General features: G+C 41.5%; 1 protein-coding gene across 1 annotated transcript; it reads right to left on the reverse strand.

The window, feature by feature from the left end:
- Positions 1-856: 856 nt before the first annotated feature.
- GPNMB (glycoprotein nmb) lies at positions 857-8,568 on the reverse strand. Its single transcript, XM_075587130.1, has 11 exons — positions 8,365-8,568; positions 5,808-5,960; positions 5,056-5,199; positions 4,785-4,949; positions 3,976-4,134; positions 3,343-3,693; positions 3,034-3,198; positions 2,801-2,903; positions 2,500-2,705; positions 2,062-2,152; positions 857-1,196 (listed from the first exon to the last, which is right to left on the reverse strand). The coding sequence occupies exons 1-11, from the start codon at positions 8,438-8,440 to the stop codon at positions 1,046-1,048; spliced, it is 1,764 nt and encodes a 587-aa protein (XP_075443245.1). The 5' UTR covers positions 8,441-8,568; the 3' UTR covers positions 857-1,045.
- Between the last annotated feature and the right edge of the window lie 11,918 nt (positions 8,569-20,486).

Genomic DNA, 20,486 nt, shown 5'->3' on the forward strand with positions numbered 1-20,486 from the left:
CCCATCCCCAGACCCGATTGTCCACTCACCATATGTCTTGAAATCTTTGTTTCAATCCTATGCACGTGCTTAGGTAGTTGCTCAATAGAAACAGTGCCTGCGGGGCTCAGACCCGGCAACTGTTTCTATTAACCAGTACTCTACCTTTGTCCTGATCATATCTTTTCTATTTAACAGTTCAACTAAGTGAGTAACTGAGACTGCTTCCATAGAAAGGACAACACAGGAGGTACTTTATGGGTATAAAGCACTATTTACAGGGCTGACACCCAAATCACATTTACAGTGATTACACATACCACTTTACAGAACAATGCTAGCACACTAAACTGAGGGACTTGCTAACACAGGGCATAGAGTGTTTTACAGACAATGTTTTGATCCATATGTGTTTTTTACATTCCCTCCCCAGATATGAAATACATTTGAATGTATTAAATATTACTGGGGCAGCCAGGTTGCAGAGTTTTAGGGGTAACCAGCTGGGCTTTTTACCTTTGTGTGATGCCAGCTACCCCTACCTAGGGGTATATAAAAATCAGATGTCAACCTGTCTCAAGATTGCTAAATTCAGTCCATCATGTGAAGAAATGTAACCAGCTAATCATGAGTTTGTGGGGTGCAAGTTAGTAAAATGCAAAGTTTGAAATGTGTGTGGGAACATTTAACTACAGTAGATTGTCTCTCCCCCCCCCCTATCAACGAGACAGCTGTTAGAGACAGATCAAAATATATTGGACAGTATAGTTGAACATCACTGGTATCTAGAGAATCAAGCATCTGTATTTTAGAAAGGCTTTAATACATTATGCTGTACAGGGCAAATTGCCATTTAAAAAATAAAAAAGACAAAAGGTTTAAATACAGAATTTTTATTTAATAGGATTCATGATATAGATAACAGTAATGTCCCGCCACCAAGTTGCAGAATCCTAAAGCAATAATCCATTTGTACGGTACCAAATATTAAAGTTTTAGTAAAAAAAAAAAAAAGGGAAAGAGACATACAAGAATGCTCCAGTGGAAGAACAGATATGTTATGTTGTTATATGATTCCAGCACCATTTTTCAGAAGTGGATCTTTCTCATTGTTTCCTTGGAAAAGAACAGTTTTTAATTGACTGAAGTAAACACCAATTCCCTGATTATTGCTACTGTCTGCAGAGTTGTCAATGGGTTTGTACCCTTTGTATTTCCTGTTAAGAAAAGGCAATATTAAAATATGAGGCAGAGAGAAGGACATGTAAATAAAAGCTCACCCTATGCTAGATTTAGACAGATACTTGGCCTATATTTGAATCCAGAAAAACAAGACAAAAAAAAAAAAAATTAAATAGCCTTTCCATCCCAGTATTGATTTGGTGTCTCTTCTCTGCTTTGTCTAGTGCCATAATATGTTGCCAAAAACTGTACTTCATATTCAAGGTTGAGTATTACCAATGATTTACACAGTGGCATAATGCTTGCTTCCCTTCATACCCATTTAATGCAAGATGAAATCTTTGCCTTTGCAGCTACTGCCCAAAATTAAGCACTATTGTGAAGCCTGCCGTCTCCAAGCACTACAATGTTGCATAGAAATATATTCAGGAGTTTTATGGTATGGCAAGGTAAGGCAAGGGATATTTCGGGCGATTGGAGAGCTGTATTTGGGAAGCACGGAGGAATCCTTCTACACTGGCGGATGACTGCATGTGACAATCAGGGATCTGGCAGAGATTATGGGAGAGGAGTGCACCAATACCTCAACCGCACCCAAAGGCGGCTTGGGGCAACATTTATACTCACCTGCATGCGAGTGAAATGTAGGAGTTTATTTAAAATTTATTTTTCTCACTACATGGTTTAACTATGTTCTGTTACATGTGTGCAGAGGATCTCCCTTATTATGGAATAAGCAACATCATACACTGCAGACAGTTTGACCCATTTAATATACCCCAGTGTTTTCACACCGAATTCACCACATTCGTTTTAGGCTTCAGGGAATTCAGTCAAAATGTATTAGTTTCTGCAACTTATTCTGTTGACAACGTCATGTATAGGAAAGACAATACTCACTTGTATAGAAAAGCTCCCATAACTATAGCAATCATGGCCACTAAGCCTACAGGAATCAGTATGGCTGCCACTGTGCTTTTGTTTCCAGATCCTAAAAAACGCAAGAAAATATGGTTTGGACAAGATAACAGGTTTGCTTGTAAGATTAAATATGCCAAGTATTTTACACTAAATGTTGCATAACAAAGACAACTTGCTAATAAGTCATTCAGATACCTGAAGCTGCAACAATAAGGGGGTGCAAAAAAGGAAACAAACAAAAAAGTCCTTGCAGAGCAATAGCCTACAGCTTTGATTCAGCCATGCCACAGAGTTGGGAGTTATGGAAACATGTAAAGACTTGAGCTGCAACAACTGTCATACCAGATTGTAAAAATGAGTAGGAGTCATACTGGTACAAAAAGACATCTAGAAATGGTGCCCAGTGGCTTCACTCACCTCCACTTACAGATACCAATGTACTGGCAAGAGCCAAGCTTCTATCATCACTCAGAGTAATGTTTACACAATAGGTTCCTGGTTCTGCAAAGGCTCTTCTTAGCGTCAACGAGCACTGGTCAGAAGCATTTACTTGATCACAAACCATGTTTTGTGGTACCATGCAAGAGGCGTCTGAAATAACTGTACAAGCATCTGTAGGCAAGCTTAAAAATTGAAAGGGAAAATCCAAGTTATTTTACCAGCTAGAATGAACCACCGCACACAACACACACAAAACTGAATACAGTTCAAATGTTACCTTCCTTGGCAAGTCACTAAAAAGTCAACCAAAGCATTTTTCAGTGTAGATGCGGACACTTGGACATTTGTCATTTCAATGATATTCACCTCTAGTATGCCACCTGTGGGGGGTGGGGAGGAGAAACGATCAGGATAAAGACGAGTTAGCACAAAGTACAATAGTTGATTTTTAGGTTATTGAAGCTGTACATTACTTGTTTGGTTTCATGGAGAAACTCTACACAGACTTACCTACAATTTCAATTGTGGTATTAAAGTACCCATATCTGTAAACATAACACCCAGTAGCAGGAGTTGTGTGTGCAGTGCTCATCGTTTCAGGAGTTGTAGCATTAGCAAATTCAGTGGTAAAGACTGGAACGGCAGTTTCTGTAGCAGATACTTCAGTAACATTACCTTTATGGACAAATATTTGAGGGGGGGAAAAAAAATAGATTTTAAATTGAGCAGCTTTACTGAATTGTAGCTTTTGTATACAATTCTTGAACAAAAAATATTGTGATCTGCAGGTCACAATTAAAACGTGGATTTACAACTTACCCGTGGCATTGTGGGTAGTAGGGGTGACAACTGTAGTTGGAGAATGGGTTGTTGGAATAGGTGGTGTAGGTGTAACTGGTTTGCAGGGTCCAGGAATAGCAGCCTTGATGGTTAGATTAAGGCTGAAATTTCCAAGTAAGGTGTAAGTGTGACTGGAAACCGGGTTATTGGAAACAAAGGAGCCACTTCCATCACCAAACTTCCACTCATAAGAGATCACAGACTTATTGAGGTAATGACTTGGATCATGGAGTTTGACGTCAAATTTAATTGGAGAGTCCTTAATGAAGATGTTGTCTGAGGAATTGCGGTCATTCTTCTGGGAAAGGTTCACATAAAAGGGAATTTGGTCTAGAAGATAAAAAACAAAAACACTGCAATATAACTGGGGCTTATACATCTACTAGAAAAATATTTTATAGTTAGAAGCATTTCATGATTTAGCTTCCTTAACTAGAGTTGTATACCACAATCTAAGAGCAGGGGCACAAATGTTCCTCATGCCTCTACCAACAGAGCACACTGCAAATCAACATACTTGGAAACCGGACTTACTGAGGACTGAACTTGAGCACCCCTGTAATAGAGCAAGAATCTAATATGCATTAGAAGCTATAGCACAAGTGCCCTTACCAGTTACAACATAGATCCCACTTGCTTTAGCAACTGGGTAGTGTTGGCGACGACCTCTTCTAAAGACAGACACTTCCATCATCTGCGTTCCAAGGGTAATGTTGGTAGTGTTTATGGACAGGATTGCTGAAGACCTCCCAGTTTGTTGATAATACTGACCTGAGAAGCAACACCAGTATTAATAAATAAAACCTTTGTATTGAATAAATGTGGGACTGTTTGTAATGCAGTCATTGAAAATTCACAGGGGAAGGAGTTTAAAAAAAAACAAAAACCTATTAGCCAATATTTTCCAGGTAGGGAAAGAAATAAAAAGAAAGAAACCAGTGGCCTTGAACTTTAACATACATAACCACTTCTGGTTGTAAAGGGCATTGTAAAAATATTTAAAAGTGGAGATTTTATATATTTGGTTGGAGGTAGCGTTTTATGGTTCTGTGCCACTCTAATGATGATATGGCAGCTGGCAACATAGTGGCTGGTGAACAAACAGATATCTAATGCACAAAGTTATAATTTCTAATAAAGTGCTCCCAAATTAACCCCTTTTTGTCACACTAAGCAAAGAAGAATGGTGGAAGAATCTGTTATCTCCCAGAGGCAATAGTTAAGGGAAAAGTCGTTTGAAGACTGCCTTTGTTACAAAGGGTAAAAAAAAAAAAAAAATGCATAACCATTTATTTTGCTCTGACAGTTTAAATAGATTGCAATCATACCTGGCAGTTTAGTGGGATATGTACTGCACCTAAACAAGCTTTGCAAAACAGAAAATAGGTCTTGGATGATAATACAGAATATAGGATACTAACCGAGCGTTTGAAAGATGTATATGAAGTTTCTCCGTCTCCAGTCATGGTGGGGTGGGAAAGGCCTTCTGTCTGGAAACAGGTTGTTATAACCACAGTTCCCCTCATCACAGTAATCTGTCCACTTGGTCCAGTTATACACATACTGATCTTGGTAGCTAGAGGAACCTATGGAACAAATACAAGAGCCAAAGCCTAATTAAGCTGTACATGACTCACGGCAGCTTGTACCCAGTGCACAAAGACCATCATTTTAGTACTCAGTACTACGCACCATTTCTGCATGGTTGGTCATAAACTATGTCCCCATTTTCATCTTCTTTCTGACATCTGGGAAACTGCAGGGTCACAGCAAAAGTAACATTTGACCCAGTCAGTGCAGGGCCGTCACTGGTCAATAGCGCCACCACCTTGCCCCCTATAATAAAAAATAACACACAAATTGTTTCTAATCCACTTCACTGCTGATGTTGACTTTCAGCGGTCCTGTTTCTCTTGGACAGGCTTATTTATAAAAGCACTTTCTAAAGACATGCATTTCATATTAAATTGCTTAGTCAGTCTATGCCTCAAAACAAATGAATGTGGTTTTATGGCTCTTGGACCGATCTTTTGTAATAATAATAATAATAATAATAATAATAATGCCATGTCAGCACATAGTGAGAATTCACATACTTCCAACAATGGAGACCATTGAATGAAAAGGTTAGCAAGCAGTAAAATGCTGGTACAGCTTGAAGTAGACTCAAACCACATACAAACTTTGTGCAAAGTGCATGAATTTGTTAACATTTCCACCAATAAGCATAACCCTAAACATAAGAGGTCTCAGAGGGAGCAGAGCGCCAAAACCCTTTACAAATTTTGAGTTAGCCTCTGTCATACAGGTACACTACTAGGCAAGGATCGCGGTCACAGAACAAGCTGCATGAAACCTTTAAAAAAAAATAATAATAAACATTTAAACCATGTAGAAATTTCTGTCGTTTTACAAAATGATAAGAGCCAAATATCAGGTTTCACCTTTCCAGCAATTGTTCCACCTGGCATCTCCTGCCTTCCAGGCAGGGTAGAGCTCCTCATCCCAATTGTTACTGTCAGGAGACCAGCCACGCATCTGGTTATGGTGTCCTGTGTCAGCGGATCGTCTTCCAAGAGTCATCACATCTTCAAACCCTGAAAACACAGAGCAATGAACAATGCTACTGTCCCTTAGGCTGTGCTTATAGTCAGTGTTCGACAAACCTGTACATCTGCACGCCCTGGGCGAGTGGATTTAACATCGTGGCGAGCTCCTATTGGCCCAAGCAGCACACGTGTGGTACTAGGTGGCGAGTAGATATTTTTTGTTCGGCGAGTAGATTTTTTGGTGATTTGTCGACCACTGCTTATAGTGCTGGCGACGGCACCAGTCGCCACTGGCGAAAGTTGTCATTTGATTTTTAGCGACAAGGCCAGATGTCGTCACTAAAAGGGGCAGGCTGCGCAATTTTATTGGTTTAGAGACAGTGACAAAAAAAAAAAATCTAATTTACCCGGCACTTCAAAATTTTGTCACATCGCTCCGTCGCCCTTACTACAAGCACTTGCGACGGAGTCAATTTATTTGTTTCGGAGCGCCGTCGCAAGGCACTATAAGCGCAGCCTTATGCAAGCCACTATAATGCAAGTTCAGCTCCAGATAACCCGATACCAGTAATGGGAAATTACAGAAACTACACCAAGCAGGCAGGATTACTGCTTTCAATTGCAGTTTTGGAAACGCTGCGAGGCAGTTGGCAACATTGTTTTGCAGTAGTTAAATGTGTTGTCAAGTCTTGTTTCAGGCAAGTGTAACCATTTTGCCGCCAGTGCAGTCTGCAATGGGCTAATCATTGGTCTGCATAGCTTTATGTAGATTACCTGGATATGTAGCCAGCAAAAATCAGACAACCGTTTTACCTGTTACTTGGGTTAATGTATTCCCCCCCACTAGCTTAAGTTATTCAAGGTAATGGCACATAACCTTAGCAAGTCAGTCACAGCAAAAGTCCATTTTACAGAGCTGCATGTAAAATACAAATCTAATTGTATTTATTACTATTGGGTTCCATTTGTGAAGTTCTGTTTGGTATGAAACATTACAATGGGCACCAGTACATGCCAAGGCATAGAAGGGTGTGGGGGGGGGGGGGTCACAGAAGGCATAGAAGGGGTGGGGGGGGTCACAGAAGGCATAGAAGGGGGTGGGGGGGGGGGGTCACAGAAGGCATAGAAGGGGGGTCAATGCCCATGCTGGCGTCAAGTCGCAAAAAAGGAAACCAAAAGGAGAGTTTGTGCCCTGTTAAAGTTGTTTTTGCAAGACAAGGATGGGATGGACAAATGAGCAACCCATAGCTTTATTTCAACTTAGCGCAGTTATAACTACAGAACATTTAAAGACCAGCTTTGGTCATATACATTGAACGTCAGGTCTGATTGCTGGTTAATCATAGTGCGCTCATTTATAAAATATTATTGATTGTGCAATATTTAATAATGCCAAACCAAGTGTGACCAACTGCTTACTGTATGATAAGTATTGCCACTTAGTCTGTCAGATCAGCTTTGGTATTTAAAGAGCAGAAGAAAAAGAAGTTATACAAGTTTCTAATCAAAGATAAGCAGCCCCAAGACGTCCCGCGCCGTGGGGAAAAAAATTAAGTTGTCGCTATAATAGGCATGTGGAATAAATATAATACAGTTATAGTGATCCTGCAATGATAGATAGTGAACACATGAATTGTCTGTGCAACTTTACATGAGCTTGCAGGTCCATCCCCACTAACGGACCAGACAATCTTCGCTAATGTTTTTTTTTAGCAGAAAACCAAGTTTAAAGTAAAAATGTAATGCTGCAGTTTCCTTATATCAGGGACAAAACTATAGTAAAAAAACAAACAAACAATAAAACACATGTGCATATCTTGCGTCAGGTTTTTCACTACTTGCTCTGTAGAGTTAAGACACATTCCTACTAACCAGCATACTGTGTAGCAAAGTTAAAGAAAAAGCACTAACTATGCAACATCTTTATAGCTCCCAGCTACAACAAGCACCAAGAAAGTAACCAGACAGGTTACAATATTTAACTTTGCAGTTATTTTAGCAAAGCCTGCTGCACAGAGCCTAATAACCGCAGTTACAGAGCAATTATTAGAAGACTCCCTGACAATCAATATGGTCTTCTGGTCATTTTGCACATAAAAAACATTTACACTGCAAGGCACAGAATGAGGATACCCCTAATTTAAAAAAATAAATCTTTTTCTTGATTGGTATTATGGCACCCTGTTTTATTTTGCGTCTCAATGGGGTGACCGCACCCCCCCAGCTCCGATAGTTACACCAATGTTTTTTTCATTTTTGGGGTGCACATTTTAAAGTGTCACTTAGGGCACATGAAACCCTGCGCCAACCATGGGTATTCTGCATATCACAGAATAGTACATTAAAGATCACCCTATATCATATTGAGAATAATAAATTAACACTTTCTCTCCATCACACAGAGAACCACCATTTAATACACCCCTGTGATATCATACAGAGATATACTCACGTTTAAGAGCCTGGATTCCTGAGAGCAGACAGAGACCCAACAGCAGCAAGAGTCCCAACCTGAAAAACTTCATCATGCCAAGTGACTGCGCGTCCCAGACCTCAGCACCAGCGATTAAATCAGGGCAACAGGCATCAGCTGGAACTAATAACCATCAGGATACCCCGATCCCTCCTCCCCCTCAACTCATGAAAAGGCTGCAGGCTCATCATGTGACAGAATTAAGGAATGATGCCTGATTTCATGTTTAGAACCCAACCTCCCTGCTCATGTGCTTATGAGTCACTCATAAGAATCCCAAATGTTACTGTTCTTCTTATCTAAGGCATCTAGGTGAAATTGCAACTCCCCTCCCAGAAGCTTATATAATGTTAGTCTCTTGCCACCTGGACATGTCCTTTTTTAAATTTGTTAACCATCAAATGTTGTTGTTTTTTTAGTGTTAAAAAATAAATCATGATTTTCTTTATCTCCAGTGTCTGAGGTTCCCATGCAAACCTTTTGCACAGAGCTCCGCGGAGAGCTCAATTTCAACACTTGTATCTCCTGAACAAAGCATTACATTTTGTAATTCTTAGAAAGGGTAAGAAGAGATCTCTTAATGTAAATGCAAAAAAAAATGTGATTAATGTGGACTGCTGCTTTAAAAAAAAGTCTGTGCTGCTTTAAAAAGGGCTGTCCTGCTGAACTTGAAATGTTGTTTCATAATTACCTTTCATTTCCCGTTTCAATGTTGATTCATTGTGAAATCTGTCTACATTTCATTTTTTTTAAATACTTTAGTAAAACATGTTTGTGAGCACTATTACAAATATCTTCTAATGTGACTTCCTAAAATAGTATGTTGAGAAGCAGGTAATACACTTTTAGCTAATAATTCAATAACTCTGAAATGTAATTTTCTTTGTAATATCTATCCAATATCAGATCCAGATTCTTGGATCATCATATTTCTACATTAACAAAATTACTGATCGCACGAAATCCGTAAAGGATGAATAAAATATGAGTGCATTATTTTTTCCAGTTTGAGTCAGAAACCCCACACAGCCTCTTACAAAGCACTATGCAATGTATTTTCTATGGTACAATATGATATACAAGAAGGCACATACTATTGCAAATTATTACATAATTATCCATAAACAGTATACAGGCATACCCCGCATTAACGTACGCAATGGGACCGGAGCATGTATGTAAAGCGAAAATGTACTTAAAGTGAAGCACTACCTTTTCCCACTTATGGATGCCTGTACTGTACTGCAATCGTTATATACGTGCATAACTGATGTAAATAACGCATTTGTAACAGGCTCTATAGTCTCCCCGCGTGTGCACAGCTTCAGTACAGGTAGGGAGCCGGTATTGCTGTTCAGGACGTGCTGACAGGCGCATGCGTGAGCTGCCGTTTGCCTATTGGGCGATATGTACTTACTCGCGAGTGTACTTAAAGTGAGTGTACTTAAAGCGGGGTATGCCTGTATGCAGTTCTTCATGCAATATACAAAGCCCTTGGAATATGACCATACCGCGCACCCAATGTATGGAAAACAATCATAGATACAAATGCAGTTAGGGGAAGCACGTAACCAAATAGTGTAAAAAGAGAGTGATCCTAGAATCACTAAAAGCCCCTATAGTCTGCACTACTGTACCAGCATAGAGATTGGACTGAGATTGTCCTGAGGTACAAATATCCCTCCTTGTAATGGTACAGACTTGATTGCAATACATGCTCCTATAACCAAAGGCAGATAGATATTGATAAAAGCCACCTTGTCAATATATCTAATTTGCCTTTGGTTATAGGAGCATGTATTGCAATCACGTCTGTACCATTACAAGGAGGGATATTTGTACCTCAGGACAATCTCAGTCCAATCTCTATGCTGGTACAGTAGTGCAGACTATAGGGGCTTTTAGTGATTCTAGGATCACTCTTTTTACAATATAAAAAGCCATGATATTTTTTGTTGTTTCTCGTACTAGTGTGTGTGATTTTAAAGTTCTTAGATTATCTTTTCATCTCCTTCCTCTACTTTCTTTTTAAAATGATTTATAAATAAATAAATAAAGGGGGGAGTAGGGCCCGACTTTCTTTTCCTGATCACATTGTAACTTCCACCTCATGTAATCATGTTTGTTAGCTCATATAACACACAGAACTGCAAGATAACATACTGTACATTCTAAATTGCACCTTTCCCAAATATATTGGTCAAAGAAGTGTAAGCCATTTATTATCAGATCAATCAACCCGGCCACTGCCTTCTTCAGCTCGATTCTGTGACCCAGGCGCTTAATTTGAATGGTTTAATTGCTTCAATTTGGACCAATAAAGGACGTTTTTGCAACTAGGGACACCATTTTTATTTTAACCTGGTCTGTAACTGTTTCATACGCTCATAACATATATTTTCTTTAACTGTGCATGCAATGTCTTGTATATAATGTATACCCTGTTCATTTATGTAACTGTACTTGTAACCATGTATTATTTGTCCTAACTCTGTGCCCAGGACATACTTGAAAACGAGAGGTAACTCTCAGTGTATTACTTCCTGGTAAAACATTTTATAAATAAATAAAATAAATAATTTTTAATAAACATTTTTGTCCTTCGTATCAGATCAGCGTATGTATCCGATCTTTCACATGAGAGCATTGTAAAGATCATTTTGTTTAACTGTTTGATATTTGGGCGCCTCTTTTCAATCCATTTCAATATAATAATAATATAATATAATATAATAGCATACCTTGCCGCAATTAATATTGGGTCGATAATAGGGGGAATAAAGGTGATTTACTTTTAAATGGTTGCATTTAGGATTGGATGATGAGGCGCATGTATTATAACATGTTTTAATCATCAAGACAAATACTGTAACTAGTGTAGTAAGTTGTAAATGACCTTAGCTTTACCATGCACTGCTCTGCACGTACTCTCTGCCGCATACTACCCGAGTGCAAGTCATGAGGAATATGTGAGGCAAATGGTGTTTTAATGCAATGCTTGCAAGAGGCAGTATGCAAGGTTTGGGGCCTTCAGAATTTACCAGTGAATCTGCTGGTCCTTGCCTTCTAGGGTTGGGTTACAAGGCAAGAACAGGGGGTTCATGGTGTTACCCGTCTTTCAAGAAAACCAGCTTCTTAGTGCCTTATTGTAATGGTGTCTACGGATCATATCATGCTATTGCAGTAACATACCGGTAGTTTACATATTGATGTAGACATCTCTTAACAAATTGGCAACTAAATTAAATTAGACGAGTAGATCATGAAAAGCAGCAGCATTGTAGGGAATTCTGAAAGCCAATGCAAGCTGCTGGTATCAACATCAGCCTTAGATCCTCAGCCATATTTACTAAGCAGTCTTCTTCTATAAGGCTGTGAGGATTGGACTTCGGTCCCGCCCCGTGTCATGTCCTGTGATGTGTTGTGTGACACCCCTTGTGCGTGCGCTGCGCGCAAGCGCCGCAGTAGTCCTACCAGGACCGGACGTAGACTCCGCCCCGCGCCGCATCCCGTGACGCAACGGAGGACGTCACTGTTCCCACTTCACGTCGGTGCCGCAATACCAGGGGCAGTCGAGGGGGTTAATTCCATCTACAATTATCCTTCTGCACTTTTCTCCTTCCTATCAGTGGACTGAATATGTCTAAGGGGCGGGTTTCATTCATTACCCTGCAGCTGTCTGCTATTTTACCATTGGCTGCCTGTTCCTTAATGCTCAGCCAGCCCTGCTGCAAACTGGCAGAGCATAAACCCTGTGTTTATGTTTCGTGTGCTTGCCCCAAGCATCCTGCTGTTGCTTTGCATTCTACTTGTACCCGGACTTCTACCTTCTCTGACCCCTGAACCTCGGCTACACACAACAACCATTCTGACCTCTCTACTCCTGGACCCCAGCTACGCACAACGACCATTCGACTTCTCCAATCCTAGAGCACAGCGAGTATCACGACTATTCTGACCTCTCCTACCCTGACCCAGCTACACGACTACGACTCGGCAATGCGGACGGGGCTGCGCGGTTGTTGGTCGGTGTTCTCTAACATCCCCACCTCAGCCCTGCAGTCCCGTCCTGTTTTTGGTGAGCACTCGTTACAAAGGCACCTTCCAGTGCTGGAATACACCTTATAACCCATTCAAGTCAATGGATTGTAAGGTGTCTTCTAGTGCCAGAAGGTGTAAAGCATACAGTATAATTTATCATAATTCGTTTATAATCAGGAGATAGGCAAAGAAAACCTTGATACTTTTTCATGGATCTCTAAAAATATTTACTTGTTCCTAATTAAGTTATAAACAGTAATGTAGTAGACATACATTTGCTTATTCTAAATAAATTTGCAGACCCATTATTTCAGAAAACCCAAACCCATTATAGTTGCTAACAAAATAGGTAGATCTCCCTGCTTTCATTCAAAAGGAACAGATCAGGTTTAAAGCAACTCATATTTCTATTTAAAAATTCAAATGATAAAAAAAAATGACTTATAGTTGTGACTTTGCAACTCCAAACACTAAAGCTTTTGGTATATGAGAAGAGAACCCCCCAAAACATAATGTCCTACATTCCCCAATAGAAAGGCTTCTGCTGTAGGAAAGGAACCTAGTTGTTCCTCTTGATGTGGTTTGGGTGCTACTTGCACTGGTCTGTGTTTTTAAGGTTGGCCTTTTTAACTTGAGAACCTACAAGTGTAGAGATATCAGGGCGCATAGTACAGTGCAGCATGTCATGTTTCAGCATGGCAAAACTTACATATGTATTACAAAATTGTATTGAGAGAGATGGAAACATAGGCCTTGAAGATGCCTCTCTATCTCCTGACCTTTAATTTCCTGAGAGCCTTCCTGGAGGTGGTGGAGTGTAGAGATGGTTGAATTTTTTTCGTGGATTTGGATCCGACTCAAAATTCACCGGTCCCGTTGGTCCGTGAATCATTCTCAAAAAGAGCAATCCGCAATGAGAGATAATGGTGAAAGGTGGGGTTGCAGACATGTCTAAGACATGCAAATGAGCATACAGTAATATTTCCATTTGATATATTATATATATATATATATATATATATATATATATATATATACACACACACACACAGTGGTCGACAAATCACCCAAAAATCTACTCACCGAACCAAAAAGTCTACTCGCCACGTAGCCCCACCCCTAGCCCCGCCCCCAGCCCTGCTTTAATTTATTTTTTAATAAATTCTTATTAAGAACTAAGAACAACTTTAGTTTTTGACATAAGTTTATTTATTGTATTACAATGAGGGAGACAGGGTGACCGTGACAGATAGGATGACGGTGACAGACAGAGTGAGGGTGACAGACAGGGTGACGGTGACAGACGGGGACGGTGAAAGGGTGAGGGTGACAGAGTGAAGGTGACAGGGTGAGGGGGACAGGGTGAGGGTGACAGGGTGAGGGGGACAGGGTGAGGGGGGCAGGATGACAGGATGAGGGTGACAGTGTGATAGGATGAGGGGGACAGGGTGAGGGGGACAAGATGACAGGATGAGGGTGACAGGGGGACAGGGGGACAGGGTGAGGGGGACAGGGTGGGGTGTAGTAGTTCTGCACCTCATATGGAGCAAGAATAAGGGGGGTTGGTTAGGCTGTAGTAGATTGGATCTCGCTCGTGGATATGATATACTTTGGGGATGCTGGGGGCAGTCAGGGAACAGCTCCGCTCTGATCTCGGCAAGTGGGGATTCATCTGTACTCTCTGTGTGCAATATATTCCGTTCTGCTTGAGGGAAGGGGAGTGTTCCTCTCACTCTCCTCCAGCATCGAGGAGAAGATTGGATGTGACGTCACCGAGGGGCGTTACCTACTGTAGGGGGCAGTCACAAACACCTAGGAGACGGGCACGCTCGCAGGAGCGTGCACGAACACAGTTGTGACATCACACACACCTGTTTTTTGGCGCAAATTTTAATTAGTTCGATTTACAGTATGTAGAGTTTGTAAGGGTGTCCCCATTGTTCCATACTCCTTGCTAAAGCACCATGTTGTGTGAAATGCGTAGGAGGGTCCACACCTCCTTGTTTGTCATATGTGATAGACAATAAATATTTTTCTATTTTTATACACCTATCTCCCTGGGCAGTGCGCTGCTTTGTGCATTTATTTGCATACTTTTTGCTCTCGTTTGGATTTGAATCAGCTGCTGGACACGCCCACAAAGAAATCAGTCGGCTCCAGGAGTGGGTAAGATTCTTGGAAGATTTATCTCATTTATATGGACTGCCATCATTATTACAGTATTTGGTGAGTTTTGGACTCTTATTATACAGCTATCTCCAATGAGGTGCAGCGAAGTGAGAATATCATCATCTTTCTGTTACCTTCAGGAGGTTTATGCCATATTGAATTTGCTCACTCACCTAGTAATATACCCACTCCATAGTTGAGCCTTATCTGTATTTCATCATTTACAAAGAGAAGATTACATTCCAGGACTGTTGGGTCACCCATTGTTTTCATATGTTGCTAATAAAATTAGAAACGTCTCTCTGCCTCAAATATGCCTGTATTCAAAGACAGATTTTTTTTAGGCTCCAATTCGGTTGTGGATTTTAGTGGGCAGAACAGATTTTGTCCAAATGACCCACGGAATTCTGGGAAACGAATTTGGATTCTTTCGCCCAGCGCTCGTGGAGAGGAGGTTCTGCAGCGTATGGAAAAGGGGCAATGGGCATCTGGTAAATATTATCTTTGCTAGGGAAGTTGCGACGCAATTTATTTAAATAGCAAGAAAAGACAACATATTGAATAAGGGACATACTGTCCCTGGTCAGGCTGGATATCCTTTATGGGTTTTCGCACAGCTATAAGTGAGTGGCAGTTAATGCAAGAATGCTGGTCGATAACCCGTATCGAAACTTAGTGAATACACCCCTCCCCCTTTGTATTAGATTTTCAGATATATATTTTAACATTGGAGAGAGTTCTACACGCTACCTGTATGTCTTCCCTTCAGGGTGAAATTTCTAGTCAGGAAAATGTGCTGATGCTTTGAAATGGTCACAACAACAATCTCACAAATCTTGTTTTTTTTTTAATTCCCTCCTCCCACATGTGACTTGTTGCACAACACAAAGAAATAGCAATAATATCTGCAGGGTTTATCTCTCTCCATGCGGGTTCTCTTTGTTATATGTCTGCAAGCAAACGTATGAAAAGACTACTGTTAAATTAATGGCCTTTTTATTTGCTGAAAGCACATTGCCAAAATCAAAATGAAACAAAACTTTTACCAGCTATCTGTGTGATAAAGATATACAGGCATACCCCGTTTTAAGGACACTCACTTTAAGTACACTCGCGAGTAAGGACATATCGCCCAATAGGCAAACGGCAGCTCACGCTTGCGCCTGTCATCACGTCCTGAACAGCAATACCGGCTCCCTACCTGTACCGAAGCTGTGCACAAGTGGGGAGACTATAGAGCATGTTATAAATGCCTTATTTACATCAGTTATACACGTATAGGACGATTGCAGTACAGAACATGCATCGAAAGATGGAAAAAAGGGAGTGCTTCACTTTAAGTATATTTTCACTTTACATACTGTACATGCTCTGGACCCATTTCGTATGTTAATGCGGGGTATGCCTGTACATACATGCACACACTTTCCAGAACGCCCTCCTACTGTCTCTGTACGCTCTTCTTACCAACCAATTAGATTGTAAGCTCTTTGGAGCAGGGACTCCTTTCCTAAATATTACTTTTATGTCTGAAGCACTTCTTCCCTTTATGCGTTATTTGTATTATTTGTTATTTATATGATTGTCACATGTATTACTGCTGTGAAGTGCTATGTACATTAATGGTGCTATATAAATAAGGACATGCATACATACACATACACCCCCCAAAACACACTTATTGTCTCAGGCCTCTTGTGCCCTGGCTCTCCTCAGCTGCTGCGGGCTTCCTGCCGGGCCCTCCTCACTCACCCGCGCCGGGCCGCTCTCTCACACCGGTGTGTGCCAGAAGCTGGGTCCAGCTGTCGGCGCGCACTGGCACCAGACAGGCCCAGTGCACACCGGCACGAGCGAGAGGCCTGGTGCGGGAGAATGAGGATTGCCCACTGCAGGGGACTGCTGGGGTCCGGAGGCAACTAGAGGACCAGCAGCCAGACAAAGAAGTTGGTCCTCTGGCCGGGTCCAACTTCCTGCTCCGGTCGGCTGGGCTTCCTGCAGCCACGTGCCCAGGATACTTGTCCTGGTTCCTCCGCCATGCCGGCGGCCCTGCAAATGGCAATATATAAAGGATAATATGACCTGAATGTGGCAATTGGTAGGAAAAAAAAGGTAAACCTATCTCAAAAGCAGATGTAGCACAGGATGTCTGGCACTGAGGAGAATCCCTTTAATTCAGACACCCAACTATAGCATGAGGTAGGTTTCCTGATCTATTGCTTACTAAATCAGGGTCTCACCTTTAGAGTTTTGAGAATGTCATCAAATTTGCTTTGCAAACTTTTTCGCCTGGTTTACAAACTTCTGTGAAAACATTGAACATCTCTATTCTCTTTAGATAAGTGAGAGACACATTGTGTGTTCAAATGTAAGTTAAACTCTCTTGTGTATTGAGGAACAGTTGAACATTCTAACAGCTGTTTTGACAGCTCCTCAGGTTCATAGGAGAGGGAGAGGGAGATCAATTTTAGTAGTATCTCCAGTTGTGTATATACCCCCTCAAAACTCTCCAAATAAATTAGGGAGACATGCCCATGCTGAAAAAGAAGCACGTCTGAGTTACCCTGGGGGATATGCTATTGACTATACAAAGTATATTTATATGAGTCCCATCCCACTATATTCAGGTATTCAGATTTAATCCAAGTGCGATTGTTAAAAATCCGTCGCTCAGATTTTTAGTGTTAGAAAGAAACCAGTGGATTTGCCATTTTGAGATTGATCTGCAGAGTTTCGTGGCTGAAAGGAACAGCCAGTCCCCGTCGCATTCAAATTCGAAATAAAAAAGGTGCCCATCTCTAGTGGTATGGCAATTGTAATGCGTTTCCATAACAAGTGCTTTGTTTTCATGTACTAACAATACATCTCAGTTTAGACATTTACGGCATGTGCAAAGCACTGGGTTTCATTTGACAACATGTCTCCATTTGACAACATGTTTCCATTTGACAACATGTCTCCATTTGACACTGTTTCGATTGCTTTTTAATCTTTCCGTTCCATAACTGCTAATAGCAATTTGACTAACATAAGTGCAAAGCTCTCATCCATGTGCTGTCCCTGGTGCTTGCAATTCACAGTAGAACACAGTACAGTATTTTATTCCAGCAGCAGTCGGTTACACTGACCACATTTTGGGGCAATCATGTGCCATGTGAAATGTATTACTTTTCTAATCACTTGATGCAACCCATGAAGACATTTTTCATATGACAGCAATGTCAGAAGGCTCGAAACGGGAAGTACAGATCACCAGATATCATGCCCTGCTACAAAGAAGAGGTCGGAGTTTCACACACAAGACATGTTGATGATGATGATGATGATGATGATGATGATGATGATGATGATGATGATGATGATGATGATGATGATGATGATGATGATGATGATGATGATGATGATGATGATGATGATGATGATGATGATGATGAATCAGCAGTTACATCAGGTGGATAATTTTGTTCCTAAACAATACCAACTCAACAAAACAAAAAATACACATTCTTAAACAATGACTCTAGAACAAAGAAAAAAGAAGCGCAAATAGGCATGCACATGTATAAACGCCCATGTAAAAAAGAGGGAGCGAGAAAAGTCGCTCAGTGTATCCAATAGATTGAATCTAGCAACACTGATATAGAAGTATAGTTACAAGTCTGCCAGTATTATGATGGTAGTAGATCCAATGATAAAGATCAGTATCATCAAAAAGCAGGTACCATCACCTCCCCCAGAGGGCCTCTATCACCACCCTGTCCCACAGGTAGGAATGGAGGAGGGGGAGTGACCTGTAGGAGAGGGAGAGATGAGGAGGACAGAAGAGGAGGAGGTATAGGGACACATAAGGAGGAGGGGGAGGGATGAGGAGAGATGAGGAGGGATTAAGAAAGATGAGGAGGGATGGGAGGAGATGAGAATGAGGAGGAGAGAGGATGAGGAGTGGGAGAGAGGAGATGAGGGGAGAGAGAGGATCATGGAGAGGATGAGGGGGAGGGGAAAAAAATTGCAGTCAGTATTATCTTATACTACTATGCTGATTTATTTAAAAACAAACTTGTAACATTTGTAATTTTTTACGGTTTAAAAAAATGTTGTAACGATTAATTTAAAAAGTCATGTGATTTGGATTACATCAGACAGGGGGGGCAGACTAATGTCGCGGATGAAAAGGGAGGCCCGGCGTGAAGAGTTTGCTCACCGCTGCCTTAGATGATGCAATGAAAACCAATAACTAAGGCCTCGTTCAGGGTGCAGGCTTCGGAGGGAGGGCGTGCTGACGTGCGAGCTGCCGTGGGACACAATGTATTCAAATTGAATACTGGTTGTCAGGGTAGCAGCTGCCCTGTCTCCGAAGTACGGAGTTGACGCTGGCTACAGTTTCAATAAACAAACCAAGTCGTTTTTTGAAGCTGCAGCAGCAGCGTCACTGGGACCTCGGCAGCCAATGAAATCATTCTTGAGAATGATTTCAAGACAGCAACTTCGATCCCATAGCTCCCGTCTGTAGCCCCGCCCCCTCCCCGCCTCCTCAACTCCTGAAAAAGTCTGCTGGGGAGGATGTGCACACGTCGCCCAGCAGACTGCCGCCCGCCCTCGCGAACGCCCGCCCTCCAACTCCTGCCTCTGGCACCCTGGACGAGGCCTAAAGCAACACAAAATAAAGCTCCATCCCATTTACATGGAAAAGATCAGAGTTTTTGCAGCACTTCTATAATACCAAAAAGTATTCTATTGTAATCTACAATTCCATACACAGAATAGTAACTTCTTCCTTGTGTTAGCTTCATCCTCGTCTGTTCTATGCTAACATTGAATCCTGGCACATCCTTCCAAGGCAGGACTTAGTAGACCTAAGCAACTAGCCCAAGATAAATTAAATTAGACAGGGACACCCTTTTCTACAATATTTGGACAGACTTTCCCCAATATCCAAAGAGACTGCTGTGCTCCTTGGGAGGGACACACATTTAAACAGTAAGCATTATGACTTTGCATTTGTCCTAAATAGATAAAACCCTAGGAGCTTGTTTTGTTCGTCAGCACTGATGCGGAGCTATCCGCGCACCGGCGATGTAATCGGGGGAGGAGTCAGCTCGAGTTGCGTCCGCGAGGAGAGGAGTGACGCCGACCTCAGCTGCTAGCGCCGTGCTCCGGAGACTCAAGCTGCGGACGGCATCTTTCAATTACGCGCCAAGACCTAACACATTGAGACTGCGTCGGATTCGAGGATCCAGCCCTCTGATTGAACTAAACCCACTGCCTGTGATTCATTTCCATGCTGTAAGTAGGCATTTGAACCGTGCAGCCATTTGAGCTGTGGCAGTCACTGTGCAATGGTCTGCTCTCTTTTTTTGTTCCCACAGAATTACCAGAAACTGAAGTGATCATTTGGGATCTACAGTACATCCATAATTTTGGGACTGGTCAGAGCCTCAATTTCGGGACTGGTATTATTGACATTTGTGCCAAGGACTTGGTTCTTTTTCTGTTAGCAGCATTACTGCACCGACACACTTTATTCGAGCAAATACCCAGTATGTACCTGGCAGATACCTGGAATGCGCCGCTCCTCACCTCTGACAAGCTCCGTTGTGTTTGCCTTCCCAGCCTGGGTTCATGCCTGGCTGACGGGCGGCTGATCTGTTAAATGATAATGATTAGGATTTAATAGGCTGCAATGCTTCGCGTGTCTACCAGATGGCATAAATTCATGAATTGTAATGCAGTATATATATATATATATATATATATATATACTGTGCAGTATTGCAGCCAGCGGGAATAAAATGCTTCAATCCCTGCCTGGAAAATAACCCAATGCACTCGGGCAGAAAACAGTCACAAACCTCAATACACCCGGGTATACCCGAATTCGTGGGACTAGCCGAGCT

The sequence above is a fragment of the Ascaphus truei genome, chromosome 2 (genome assembly GCF_040206685.1).
Source record: "Ascaphus truei isolate aAscTru1 chromosome 2, aAscTru1.hap1, whole genome shotgun sequence".
NCBI classification, from domain to species: Eukaryota; Metazoa; Chordata; class Amphibia; order Anura; family Ascaphidae; genus Ascaphus; species Ascaphus truei.